The following is a 12,853-nucleotide window of genomic DNA, read 5'->3' as shown; positions in this document are numbered from 1 at the left end:
AAAAACTGAACCGTAACCAAATCGAATTATATATAGTTTATATATGGTTCAATTTTTATAAAACCAAAAAAACCGAACCGAAACCAAACCGAAAAACCGAACGCCCACCCCTAGGTTTTAGATTGGCAATTGACCGGTTTATATAGTTAAACCGATACTCAACCGAAAAGATTCCATCTTTGCTAGGGTCAACGGCTCAACTCCTCTGTTTTTGAGTACAATAAATAAATGTGTTTTGTCATTAAACAGAGACTAAAAAAAAAAAGAATGGCTTCCTGGATTTTTCAAGTTGCTGCTACTGCAACTTACGCTTGTGTTGTTGATTCAACATGCTGAATCTGGTTCTATCATCACATCTCTTCCCTTCGAGCTCGAAACAAGGATTTGTTTCTCTCCATCATCATCCTCATATTATAGTACAGTACTTAATCATAATGTTGACTCTGTATTCTGAGTTTTGGAGTTAATTTATGAAGGTATATTGGTGTTGGAGAGGCAGATGAAGATTAAATGTTCTGTTACTTTATCAAGTCTGAGACTGAGAGTAGTCCAGAGAAGAATGCACCCTTTTTGTTTCGACCTGCTAAACTAGCTCACTTGAAACTCATGCACATATATATATGTTACCCTTACCGATATATATATAATACGTTTCTCCTCGATCATCATCAATATCCCTTCTTTCTTCTTTTACGACTTACCATTTGTCTTTACTAAACCGTTTTTTTAGGCAATGCTAATATCGTTGAAACAATAGCTTTGTCTTTTACCGGTTTTCTCCCATGTGCAATAATCTGCAGAGCATTTAAGTACACCGTACACGCGATGTTGTCCCTTCCAAGTACATTCTCACGTGCCCAAAATTCTCAGGTTTAGGCTTCAGATAAACTGATGCTCAACAGAAAAGGTTCCAGCATTGTAAGGGTCAACGTCCAAAAGAGAATGGCTTCCTGAATATTCAAGTTGCTGCTTCTGCAGCTTGCATTTGTGTTGATTCAACATGCTGATTCTGGTTCTATCATCACATCTCTACCTGGTTTTAAAGGACCTTCGAGCTCGAAACCGGGTTCTGTTCCTTTGCATCCTCATCTTCTTATCACCCTTAATTATATAATGTTGACTCTGTGTTCTGACTTTTGGAGTTAAAATCATGAAGGTATATTGGTGTCGGAGAGGCAGATGAAGATCAACTGTTCTACTACTTCATCAAGTCTGAGAGTAATCCAGAAGAAGACCCTCTTCTTGTATGGTTAACTGGAGGACCTGGCTGCTCTTCTTTCTCTGGTCTTGTTTATGAGAATGGTAATACAATCTTTTTTTAAGTCATTCTCATGTCTCTCCGCAAACTATTCAGAGAATTGTTTGAATTGAAAACAAAAGACAAAAAAATACAGGCCCTCTTGCTTTCAAGGTTGAGACTTACAATGGAAGTGTTCCCACGTTGGTTTCTACTACATATTCATGGACTAAGGTAAACATAAGTTGTCTTCCTGATTACAACACACAACTAATATAACTATTCTTCATCTTCAAGTTGTGGACCGATCTTTGATTCTTTTCAGGTTGCGAATATTATCTATTTAGATCAGCCTATTGGGACTGGCTTTTCCTACTCAACAAATCCACTTGCTGATATACCAAGTGACACAGGATCAGCTAAGCGGGTCAACGAGTTTGTTCGTAAGGTAAAGTGAAAACTCAAAGCATCTACATTGACTTTTAAAGGCTTTTCTTTCTTTTTTAAAAACTGTTTTTGGTGATTTGTTGTGCAGTGGCTAGCTAAGCATCCTGAGTATTTCTCCAATCCTTTCTATGTCACCAGAAATTCTTATTCCGGTAAGGTGATCCCTGCCATCGTTCAAGAAATCTCAAATGGTAACTTTTTTTCTACCATTCCAATCCCTATGCAAGCAGCCCTTTACATTGACTCTAGGTTCTTAATCAGTTATTTTACCAATTTACCACAGGAAATTATATATGCTGCAAACCTCTAATAAATCTTCAGGTTCACTACTAGCTAATATGTTTGCTTCGTACGTTATATCCATATACCTGAAGCAGCATTCAGAACTGAAGAGCCTTTTGTTTTCCCCACCTTCAACAGGGCTATGTGATTGGAAACCCGCTAACATCCTATGATCCTGATCGAGACTCTCGCATACCATTTGCTCATGGAATGGAACTCATATCTGATGAACTGTTTGAGGTAAAATTACATAAGCTATGATGATTTAGTATCTTGTTACCACAACAAAGCAGTTAACTAACCAGCTCAAATCTCATACTATGTAGTCGATGAAGAGAAGCTGTGGAGGAAACTATTATAATGTAGATCCTCTTAACACAGAATGCTTGAAACTCGTTGAAGATTATCACAAGGTACACAATCTGCAATTCAGTTGACGCGAACTGTAAAAAAAACAAAAATAACTAACTTACAACGTGTGGCTGTTTACAGTGTGTTTCTGGAATATATGAAGAACTCGTTGTAGCTCCAAAATGTGAGACTACATCTCCTGATTGTTATGTAAGCGATCCAACTTGTTTTTCTGTTTATCTCCACATCAATAGAAAACCACTTCACTATAACCATGACAGAAGAATATTGACTAGGTTGTTTAATTTTGCAGACGTATAGGTATATGCTATCCGAATACTGGGCTAATAACGAGAGCGTCCGCAGAGCACTCAAAGTTATAAAGGTATACACGACAAGTTTTTTGACAAGATCATTGGTTAGATCTGTTGATCAAACCCTAAGATGCATGATTTTGATCTCAGGGGAGTAAAGGGAAATGGGAACGATGTGATTTTAGTGTGCTTTGCAATAAAGACGTTAAAAGTAGCATACCGTACGTCCGTACCATATGAATAACAGCATCAACGGCTATCGATCTCTCGTCATTAGGTACCCAAATGTAACAAGCAAGCTTACTTTTCATTAGTTAACTTATTTGTAAGCTTTTTTTTCTGGCATGGTGTTCTGCTGAATAGCGGTGATCACGATATGACAATCCCTTTCGTTGGAACTCAAGCATGGATAGCATCTCTCAATTATTCCATTATTGAGAAATGGAGGCCATGGATGATACTCGATCAAGTCGCCGGGTATATATAAATTCTATTTCTTTTTCTCCGTTTTTAACTTGCGTAAGCTGCTCATCCGACGAAACAATCAACCTTTTGTTATTTGTAGATACACCAAGACTTATGCCAATAAGATGACATTTGCCACAGTGAAAGCAAGTTCTTTTATCCACTTTTTACTTTACATAAATATGCAAAGCTTTTTTACCTCAGTTTTTAAACTGGTTTGTTGGTTTGGTTTATTATATAGGGAGGCGGGCACACGTTAGAGTATAAACCAGAGGAAAATGCAATCTTGTTCAAGAGGTGGATTAGTGGCCAACCTCTTTAAACACACAAACCTTAATCTTGGAATGATCATGTGCTTACCCTTACACCCATCAGTGCATTTGATGAATTCATCAGTGTTATTGCTGCTACTGTTTGATGGAAGGATGTGTCGCAAGGCTTCAACTTTTGTCTTCTTTTAAGTCTATGTGATAGACCAAAAAGTAGAGGACACAAATTAAGGAAACCTGGGAGATGGAATTGAGTCAGTGAGTGGAGTAAGGAGGCTCACCTGTAACGAAGTATTATTGTGCTTTGATTTGTATTTGTTTAGTTTATTTTACATCAGTTCGTTTTCGGTGTTGTTCTGTTTCGTAGTTTTAAAATTAAAATCACTTTCTGTTGTACCCTTGTTTAAAAAGAGAGCATTGTAACGTATAAGAATCATCTTTGAGCTTGAAGGCAAGCATAGTTCTCGTTTTTTTCCGAATAGATGAAGCAGAAGATCAAAAATTAAGTTTCTTTTTTATTTACACGGTATCATCATCTTTAGCATGCGACCATTCTCAGCCTTTGGTTTCGTGAATAAGTTGGGTTGTTTCCAATACTAATCAATTCTTTACAATAAGTTAAGTTTTCTTCATCTTACACGCATGCATATACTCCCTCAGTTTCAAAATATAAGATGTTTTGAGTGAAAGCACGCGGACTAAGAAATAACCACTTTAAAAAAGTACAACCAATCATAAACAAGACTGCATAAAATAAATAATAAGAAAATATAAAAGTTATCTAAAAGTTACTTACAAAGTTGAAAACATCTTATATTATGAAACAAAGAAAAACCTCTAAAACATCATATATTATGAAACGGAGTTAGTATTAAAAACAACATCCTCCCCAATCCTATATTATGAAACGGAGTTAGTATTAAACACAACATCCTCCCCAACACTGTAACAGCCTCTCAGCAGTTCTACCCCAAAAACCAAACAATTTATGTATATGGATTGGAGACTTTAGGATCGACCACAACACATATCTTCTCCTGTAGTTGGTTATTCTTGCAACATATTGATATGGTGGTTTGTATAGAATTTAACTTTGTGTTTTGAGGCCAAGTAAAGGGACAAGTTATATGATACCTTAAAACACTCAGAATTCTGATAAAACATTCGAGAACACTTACTACAGTTCAACAATTACGGATATGACTTCCAGAAGAGCTGAAGTGATAAACTCATGATTCTGTCTTGATTATGAAAGAAGAGATAAATCTACACAAATTCTACAAAGTTCTTTTTCTGGTCTCCTACCGTTTTCTTTTCTTCCCCGAAGAGCTCTTCTCTGGTTGTGACTTTGCACGCACAGTACAACTCCATAGAGCTCTTTCGATATCTGAAGGCCCATCCCACTCTCCCTTCAACTTTAATTCCTGCAACAAGCCATCCAATAATCTGATTTGTAAGGCAACACAACTAGTCCAAATTCAAATCTGCTACCTCATAACATTCCCAAAAATATTAAAAAGACTTCAAAGCTCAGATGTTTTCTACCACAGTATCAGAGTGAAAGAAATTAAAGAGTAAGCAAGACTCTGTGGAAATTAAGTTTCAAGTGCCATCCTAGTTTAGACAGGGCTTAGAACACATTATAAGATCACTTGAACTCTAGAGAGACTTAACGAACTAACTAACCTTTGATTTATCATGTAGCTTGGTTACAAACAACAAGTATTGCTTCAAAGAGTAATCCTTTGAGCTACCAAGAGCCACCTCCATTGCCTTTCCTTCCACATTAGAGTTCACCCAAAAATAAAACAGAGGAAAAGTGAAAAAGAATCCAAGGTTCTTGAATTCTCAGAGATTGAACGAGAGATGTACCTCGTCGGACATAAATGGTGCAATGTCAGGGGCGTAAGCAGCAAGAACAGCGGAGGCGGTGGCGGGACCAACGCCCTTAAGCACCGTGAGCTCTTTCACAGCCTTGGAGATGTCAGGGAGCGATTTGAAAGCTTTTTCAGAAGCAGATTTCACCACTGAATCGTCCAGAGACGACACGAAATCCAGCAGACGCGGCCTTTGGAATGAAGGAAGATTAATTACCATCATCAAAAGGGTAAAAACTCAATCTCGTCAGAGAAGAGAAATAGAGAGAGAGAAAAAAAAAGTACCGCCATTTGCCGCGAGAGAGCTTCCATTTCATGAGTTGAGAAAGCTCGGAGGTGGTGAGGTAAGGGTTAGGGTCTCGGTCGTGAAGAAGACAAGGGAGTTCGTTGCGGTAGAATTGGTCGAGAGAGACGAGTTCTGGTTTGTTCAGTGACTCGATTCGGGACTCGTACGAAGACAGAGCCTCCTTCCAAACTCCAACATCGGAACACCTGAAGTCTAGTTCTACTACTTCCATCGCGTCTCCAAGATATCTTTTTTGAGTACAATGAACCCTAATTTGAGTATTGTTGCATCCTCTCTTTCATTCAACTGCATCCAAAAAAAAAAAAAAAAACTCTTTTTTCGAAACGACAAAGTCACGTGGCAGATGGTGCATTAAAAAAAAAAAACTTTTTAAGGAGTTGAAGTGTTTACACACTTTTGTATTTATTGCTCATTCTAAGATTTTAGACGAATAGATTTGGGTCGAGATCGAGACGAACAATGTCCTGTCCATGTTGTATGTTGCTTGCCATAGATTTTCTCATCTTTTTTTTTCAGGTGCTTTTGTCTGATTTTCGACTTACAGGTAAAAATGTACAATGTGCATCATTAGTAGTTTACTCTTGTAACTAATTTTGCATGCCCTCCATTAATCGTGTTGTGGATTCTGGCAGTACTCCACGCGGCTCATTTCTTCTTATGAGAGATTATGACTATTGTCTCTCTATCGAAGTTTAGTTTATGGCGCCAATTAACTTAACGGTACCAAACAAAGCATTTGGCATTAGTTTGACCTTTGCTTTCTTCTCAAGAAAAAATCATCTTTCTTTCTTTTAAGCTTCAATTGTTTAAGATTTGGCATTTATGGTGAAACAGTGGTGATCACGATATGTTAGTACCTTTCCTTGCAACTCAAGCATAGATCAGATCTCTCAACCATTCCATTATTGATGATTGGAGGCCATGGATGATTTCACAATCAAGTTGATGGTTATTATACATACATACTACTTTTCTTTTGTTTGTCTAATTTAATACGCATTTTCGTTTGTTAAGAATGTGCATTCTACCACGGATATAAAAATTTAATGACACAACAAAACGACATTGACGCAATCTATGGTTCTCTTATATATGAGATTGACTTTCTTTTCTTCTTTTTGGTAGATACGCAAGGATATATGCGAATAAGACGACATTTGTCACTGTCAAAGCAGGTATTTTACATACAGTATATGAAAAGCTATTACTAAGTACATAAATATATGTTTATTTCTTAGTTGTTTTTATAGATTTTTTGGTTTATAGGGAGGCGGGCACACGAGCAAGTATAAAACCAGTGGAGAGCTCGATAATGCATGTTCCAGGAGGTGGATAAGTGGTCAACCTCTATAACAAACCAATCACTGATTTTTCACCAAAATCAGTTTATGTGTATGATGACTTTAATTAAGCACAATAAATCAAGACTTTTTTTTCTTCTAATTGTCTTCCTATAACTGACAATCTCTCTGTTATGGTGATTAATTTGGATGTAATGTATCTTTCAATTGAGCCACACACAAAAAAAAAAAAAAAAGAACAACTTAATGAGATCGATAAACTCATAAATGGCTATCACACGATTCACACCCAAGTGATAAATCTGCTTGTGTTAAATGTTTCGAATATTTCGTTCAGAGTTTTTCGAAAGTATATTATTTTATCTTTTCGTTTAAATTTGTCACATAAACACAAAACGATTTTTGTTTTTTTTTTAAAGATTAGTAAAACTATTGGACGTGATTACACAATTTCAGTTATCCGATAAACGAATATTATAATTTTTTAGTTAAAAGACATATTATTCGGCATATACCGTTATTTCTCGCCAAATAACACATCAAATATCATGTAAACTCATAAAGTAACATAATTCCGTAAAAATGTAAAGAAAATATACGTAATTCAAAAGTAAAAACTACAATCTCATTTATCAACCCTTTTGCCATTTATTATAGTCATGCTCAAACATTAAAACATTATCCTTAAAAAAAACTTGGGAACCTGACGGCAAAAAACAAATAAATATAAATTAGGGAAGTGAGTATTTTTTTTTTTTTTTAAATCATATTTATCTTGTGAACGTTTCAACTTTTGCTAACGTTTTCAATTCCATAGCCGACCGACACTCTATAAAAAAAAAAATGAAAATACTTTTTGCCAACAAATAATATATTAGTATTTCTCTAAAACATTAAATAAAAATAATACCATAGAAGGCAAAAAAAGTAAATTCTGTGCCGAGAAAGACATGACATTGGATTCTTGTTAAGGTGGGCGATTTCAACATCCCCTCTCCTCCTCCGTCCTCGGCTTCTCTCACCATTTATTGATTTTGTTACTACCACTACTACAACAAGGGGGACTTGCGTTTGATCGTCTTCTCTTTCTTGTCTTTGTCCCTTTTAGCTGCTGCTCTCTTCGAGCTGAAAATTTTGTGTTAGCTTTGTGGTTTCTTTGGGAGCTTTTTTTTTTTTTTTTTTTTTTTTTTTGGTTGTTGAAGATTTCATGCAAATGGAGGCTAATGGAGACTGCGAAGAGGAACATAAGTTCACTCTCGACAACTATCATGTCGTGGAGCAGGTTAGGAGAGGCAAGTCATCTTCCGATTTCGTGGTTCTTCATGAAATTGAAGACAAAATGTAAGATTCTTAACCGCAATTTCAAGTTGGTTATTAATTAGGGTTTAAGGAGACGACGATTTATTCTATGGAAGTATCTAGTACGGACGAAACAAAACCCTTTGCAAGGTTTTGGGTTTTTTTTTTGGTCTTATAATAGTGAGGTTTGGTTGTGTAGATTAATTTCTACCTGAAAAATCCATAAAAGCAAAAGTTTTTTCCCTTTTGTTTGTATTCTGTTTTGATCTAAAAGCTGTTTGTGTTTTAATTCATGTCTTTCTTTATGGTTCTTGGTATCGATTAGGTATGCAATGAAGAAGAGCTGCCTTGCTAAACACACTGACAAGTTAAAGCAATCCGCTTGCCAAGAGGTAACCTAAATTCAATGATCTTTAAATTCAGAAGACAAATATATTACTACTTTATTTGCATTCAGGGTTTTGGATTTGTTCAACCACCTAATTGATTAATTTTGGCATTTAACTTTCCAGTTCGTGTATGTTATTCCATTAAATCTCAGGTCAATTTTAAATTCATCATCTTCTCTTCTTTGTGTTGCAGATGAAATTGCTCTCAAGTTTAAAGAATCCTTATATCGTGCAGTATGAAGATTCTTGGATTGACAAGGTATACATCAATTAAATGTTCTGTTTATGAACAAAGTTATAATGATTTTCATCAGTTTTTAACAGATTCTTTGCAAATTTTCACAGGACAGTAACGCCTGCATTTTTACTGCTTTCTCTGAGGGAGGGAACATGTGAGAATTCTTTGGAATCTGTATTTACCATTTATAATCTTTCTCTGTGGCGCTCAGCCTCCATGTTGTGGATTACTGAATCAGACAACTATTTTGTTTCCAAATCAGGGCTAATGCTATTAAGCAAGCGAGAGGAAAGTTATTTCCAGAGGAAGTAATCTCTCTATTTCAGTTTATTCTTTTGTTCTCTACACAAACGATGTGCGGTTACTGTCTTGCTGACTCATAACGAATTTGCATGTGATTCTACAGAGAATCTTTAAATGGTTGGCACAATTGTTACTGGCTGTTAATTATTTGCACTCAAACCGTGTAGTTCACATGGATCTAACGGTATATATTTCGATCATACTACATTACTTTTGCTGGTGTGCGATTCTTTTTTGTATTTTTTCGTGAAGAATGGCTCTTTTGATTATGGATTATCTTTGCAGTGCTCAAATATCTTCCTTCCGAAACATGATCACGTTCAGCTTGGTAAGATAACTGAGAAGACTGAATTTACTCTTCATTCGAAAACTATATATTGTGTCTCTATTATGCTCTAGTTAGCTTTAATCTCTCTACTCATGGCGCAGGTAATTATGGTCTGGCGAAACTGATAAATCCAGAAAAGCCAGTTTCTATGGTGTGTTATCTACAACTTTTTGTTTTCTATTTATAGTATCTCTCTGCACCCATTTGTACATTTAGTTATCATTCAATTACTTCTCTTTAGAATATCTCATCCATAGTACCTTTTCATAGGTTTCGGGTATTCCTAACAGCATGTGCCCTGAGGTATTAGAAGATCAACCCTATGGATACAAATCTGACATATGGTCGCTAGGTAAGTTAAGTTCCTATATGTAGACTTCTTTAAGTCATTAAAATGAATCACATTTATGCTGCTTTGTTCAGGTTGTTGTATGTATGAAATTACAGCACACCAGCCTGCGTTTAAAGCTCCGGTGGGCCTACCTTAAGCTTTCTTATCTCTAATTTTTTTGTGATTCAATGTTTTCATGACGTTTTGAAACTAAATTTGTGTGGAAAATATACAGGATATTGCTGCACTTACCAACAAAATAAACAGATCCCTTATGTCTCCTCTTCCGATTGTCTACTCCTCTACCTTGTAAGTTTCTTCTTCATTTAAGAAAGATGATTCACTTCAATCCAATACAACAAACAGCATGAAACGAGTCACAACTATTTCATATTACAGGAAACAAATGATAAAGCTTATGCTTAGGAAGAAACCAGAGTATCGGCCAACAGTAAGTTTATGCACATATATCATTAGTGACTGTGTGCAATATTGACTGCTTGGATAATATTTATGTTATAATTATCCTGCAGGCCTGTGAATTGTTAAGGAACCCATGTCTTCAACCGTACCTTCTTCAATGCCAAAACCTGTCGCCTATCTATCTTCCTGTATTCCCGATAAAGTCAGTAAGCCCAAAGGATAAAGCAAGAAGAAACTCATTGCCTGGGAAGTTTGGGAAGGAAAGAGAATCGAGAGAGAAGAGCGACGTATCCCGCAGTCTGGAAAATCTATACCCGTTCTGGACGAATGCAGAGACTGGATCTAGCAGCTCATCGCAACCAGCATCATCCACAAATGGTGCAGAAGATAAACTTGTTACCAAAAGAATCGATCCAAGCTGTGACACATTGAATATTTCTGAGTCTACTAGCCATAAGTCGGATGAGGGATTAGTCGTTCCTGAAATTGCAATTTACTCTACAGAAAAGCAAACCAAAGAAAATGCTCTGCCAAAAGAAACTGAAAATATGCTCTCTGAGGAATCTCAGTTACATGATGTTGATGTTGGGGTTGTGAGTGCACAAGAAGTAATATGTTCTCCTCCAAGAGCCATCGAAGAACCTGAAACTCAGGAGACAGTACCTGAACCAAAGGAACAGCGAACTGTGTCCATTTCATCTACTGAAGTTCCAATAGAAAAAGAGTCTGGAAGCCTGAAGGGCGATGAAGCAAAGATGGTGAAACTAACAGCGAGTGAAATGTCATCAGTACTAAGTAAGCTCACAAAACTGGGTCCGCCGCAGAGTAAAGAAAGGGCAGATGCATTAGAGTGTTTATTGGAGAAATGTGCAGGGCTTGTAAAGCAAGAGAAATATGAAGAACTTGCTGGTTTGCTTACACCATTTGGAGAAGATGGTGTCTCGGCTAGGGACACTGCAATTTGGTTCGCAAAGACACTCTTGTCTTCTGACAAACTCAACCAAGCAGCCTGATTGAGTTTGAGTTTGAAAAATGTTCCCTTTTTGTTATTTGTCAAATATGTAAAAATGCCTTCTTTTTCATCAGTTTTCAATTTATTTGTTGTCCTATGTAATATTTTACTCGAACTAAGTTCAAGATTTGAATGTGAGCTAGTTTTCTCATACTATTACATATTTGCTCTCTTTAAGCTACTTTCATCTCCACTGGTATCGCTGGTTCCTCTTCCCTTCACGTTCCTGCGTTCACCGGAGTATCTTCTCAAACGAATCAACCTCTTTCTGTTTCTCCTCTAGTACTTTGTTCAAGTGTTGCAGCTTCCTTTTTGCTTCCTCGTTAAGTTTACGCAACATAATCATATTGCTCTTTTCCAAGTTAACCTTTCTCTTTTCCCACTCCAGTTCCACACAACGCTTTGTCAATCGCATACTCACCCATCGAAGCTCTCCTTCTTTCTGTTCAAGATCTCTGGTACAATCTCTCAGCTTCTTCTCCGCTGACTTGCTTTTCTTCAAGATCTCCTCGTACTTATCCTGTTGCTCCTCCGACATCTCCTCGTAGCTCTTCTCTTTGAAATGTACAACGTCGCGTTTCATCTCATGCTTCTGCAACGCATCCACTTGCTCTCTTGTCCTCTTTAGTTCAATCTTACGATCATGGTTCAGTTTCTGAAGCTGTAAACGTTTCTTTTCCTCAGTTTGGATCTCTCTCTTTAGCCTATCCAGTTTCTTCTGCGTTTCTTCAACATGTCTTCTGAATCCATCAGCTGATGCAATCTCCCGAGCACTTTTCTCCAGAAGTTTTGCCTTCGACTTCAACACATGTGACCACTTCTCCAGATTTTCCTCCTTTGAGTCAATCTCTTGTGACCTCTTCACAAGATCCGATTCAATTGAATCAAAATGAGTTTCAAGATCTCTCCATGATAGCGTGAAGGACAATAGATCAGAGGCTTGAGACTTGGCCTTCAGCAGTGATTTACGAAGACGCTCTTTCTTCAACTTGGCGACTCTTAACTTATTCTTCTCTTCCATTTGCACACACTTTCTTCAACGCCAAGCTTTCTACTTCAAGAAATAAATAGAGATTTAGCCACAAGGAACCAAATAAATGAATAAATAAACCGAAGAGACAACATGACAATCGTTCACATTTACGTACACAAAAGTGGCAAGCGATTCAAGAACTCGAAGTAAGAGGTTAATTCGAACAAACAATAAACCAAGAAATGGAAGATAGAGTCATAGAGAAGAGAAATGCAGAAAGAAACCTTGGAAGTGCGAACTCTCTCTGCTTGACCCTCTTTTTGGTTACTGAGCGATGAGTGAGGATGGATACAAACTTGCGAATTCATTCTCAGCTTGAAAGCTATTTATACCCTTTTAAATATATTTTTTTGTCAACTTCATAATTAGTAATTCAACATACCTTTTTTAGGCTAATTCAACATTTTTTTATGGTAGGTATGTAAATAAACTTCTTTTTTATAGTAGGTAAGGTATATATTACCTTGGCATTACAAGGTCTTTTATAGTATAGTCAACTTACTCGCGCGGTATATTATTAATGAATGCATTACCTTAAAAAGTTTCATGTAACTATAGTAATAACTTTATTTTACATATTTCAAAATTATTGTAATGTTATATGAACATATAAAAATGAAATATGCATAGCAGGCATAGCATATAAA

The 12,853-nt window shown here is 36.5% G+C and overlaps 2 protein-coding genes and 2 pseudogenes across 4 annotated transcripts; 2 read left to right on the top strand and 2 right to left on the bottom strand.

The window, feature by feature from the left end:
• Positions 1–942: 942 nt before the first annotated feature.
• Positions 943–3,418, top strand: LOC104767467 (serine carboxypeptidase-like 15; annotated as a pseudogene).
• A 1,062-nt stretch (positions 3,419–4,480) lies between these two features.
• LOC104764988 (uncharacterized) lies at positions 4,481–5,902 on the bottom strand. 2 transcript variants are annotated; one of them, XM_010488614.3, is made up of 4 exons: positions 5,528–5,902; positions 5,238–5,433; positions 5,052–5,138; positions 4,481–4,789 (listed from the first exon to the last, which is right to left on the bottom strand). In XM_010488614.3, the coding sequence occupies exons 1-4, from the start codon at positions 5,758–5,760 to the stop codon at positions 4,667–4,669; spliced, it is 639 nt and encodes a 212-aa protein (XP_010486916.1). In that variant the 5' UTR covers positions 5,761–5,902; the 3' UTR covers positions 4,481–4,666. The 2 variants fall into 2 exon arrangements, with proteins under 2 accessions (XP_010486916.1, XP_010486917.1); XM_010488615.3 differs by having other exon boundaries at positions 5,052–5,143; positions 5,528–5,865.
• Positions 5,903–7,711: 1,809 nt separating this feature from the next.
• Positions 7,712–11,329, top strand: LOC104764987 (serine/threonine-protein kinase Nek7-like). Its single transcript, XM_010488612.3, has 13 exons — positions 7,712–8,191; positions 8,475–8,541; positions 8,732–8,797; positions 8,884–8,930; positions 9,039–9,084; positions 9,183–9,263; positions 9,365–9,407; positions 9,509–9,558; positions 9,678–9,759; positions 9,831–9,880; positions 9,974–10,047; positions 10,138–10,189; positions 10,272–11,329. Exons 1-13 carry the CDS (start codon positions 8,058–8,060, stop codon positions 11,172–11,174), a joined length of 1,695 nt encoding a protein of 564 aa, XP_010486914.2. The 5' UTR covers positions 7,712–8,057; the 3' UTR covers positions 11,175–11,329.
• LOC104764986 (uncharacterized) lies at positions 11,065–12,490 on the bottom strand (annotated as a pseudogene). The gene is made up of 2 exons (XR_015591455.1): positions 12,431–12,490; positions 11,065–12,224 (listed from the first exon to the last, which is right to left on the bottom strand). The product of XR_015591455.1 is annotated as an uncharacterized LOC104764986 (transcript).
• Between the last annotated feature and the right edge of the window lie 363 nt (positions 12,491–12,853).

This window comes from Camelina sativa, chromosome 19 (genome assembly GCF_030686135.1).
Source record: "Camelina sativa cultivar CO46 ecotype springtype chromosome 19, ASM3068613v1".
NCBI lineage: Eukaryota > Viridiplantae > Streptophyta > Magnoliopsida > Brassicales > Brassicaceae > Camelina > Camelina sativa.
The sequence above is the reverse complement of the archived record's forward strand: the minus strand, read 5'-3'. Positions and strand labels throughout refer to the sequence as shown.

Coding starts and splice junctions, on each gene's coding strand:
- LOC104764988 (XM_010488614.3), bottom strand. CDS start 5,760: ATGGAAGTAGTAGAACTAGACTTCAGGTGTTCCGATGTTGGAGTTTGG. Junction 5,434..5,527: donor CTCTCTCGCGGCAAATGGCG/GTACTTTTTTTT, acceptor TTCATTCCAAAG/GCCGCGTCTGCTGGATTTCG. Junction 4,790..5,051: donor AGCTACATGATAAATCAAAG/GTTAGTTAGTTC, acceptor GGCTTGTTGCAG/GAATTAAAGTTGAAGGGAGA.
- LOC104764987 (XM_010488612.3), top strand. CDS start 8,058: ATGCAAATGGAGGCTAATGGAGACTGCGAAGAGGAACATAAGTTCACT. Junction 9,408..9,508: donor ACATGATCACGTTCAGCTTG/GTAAGATAACTG, acceptor CTCATGGCGCAG/GTAATTATGGTCTGGCGAAA. Junction 10,190..10,271: donor AACCAGAGTATCGGCCAACA/GTAAGTTTATGC, acceptor ATTATCCTGCAG/GCCTGTGAATTGTTAAGGAA.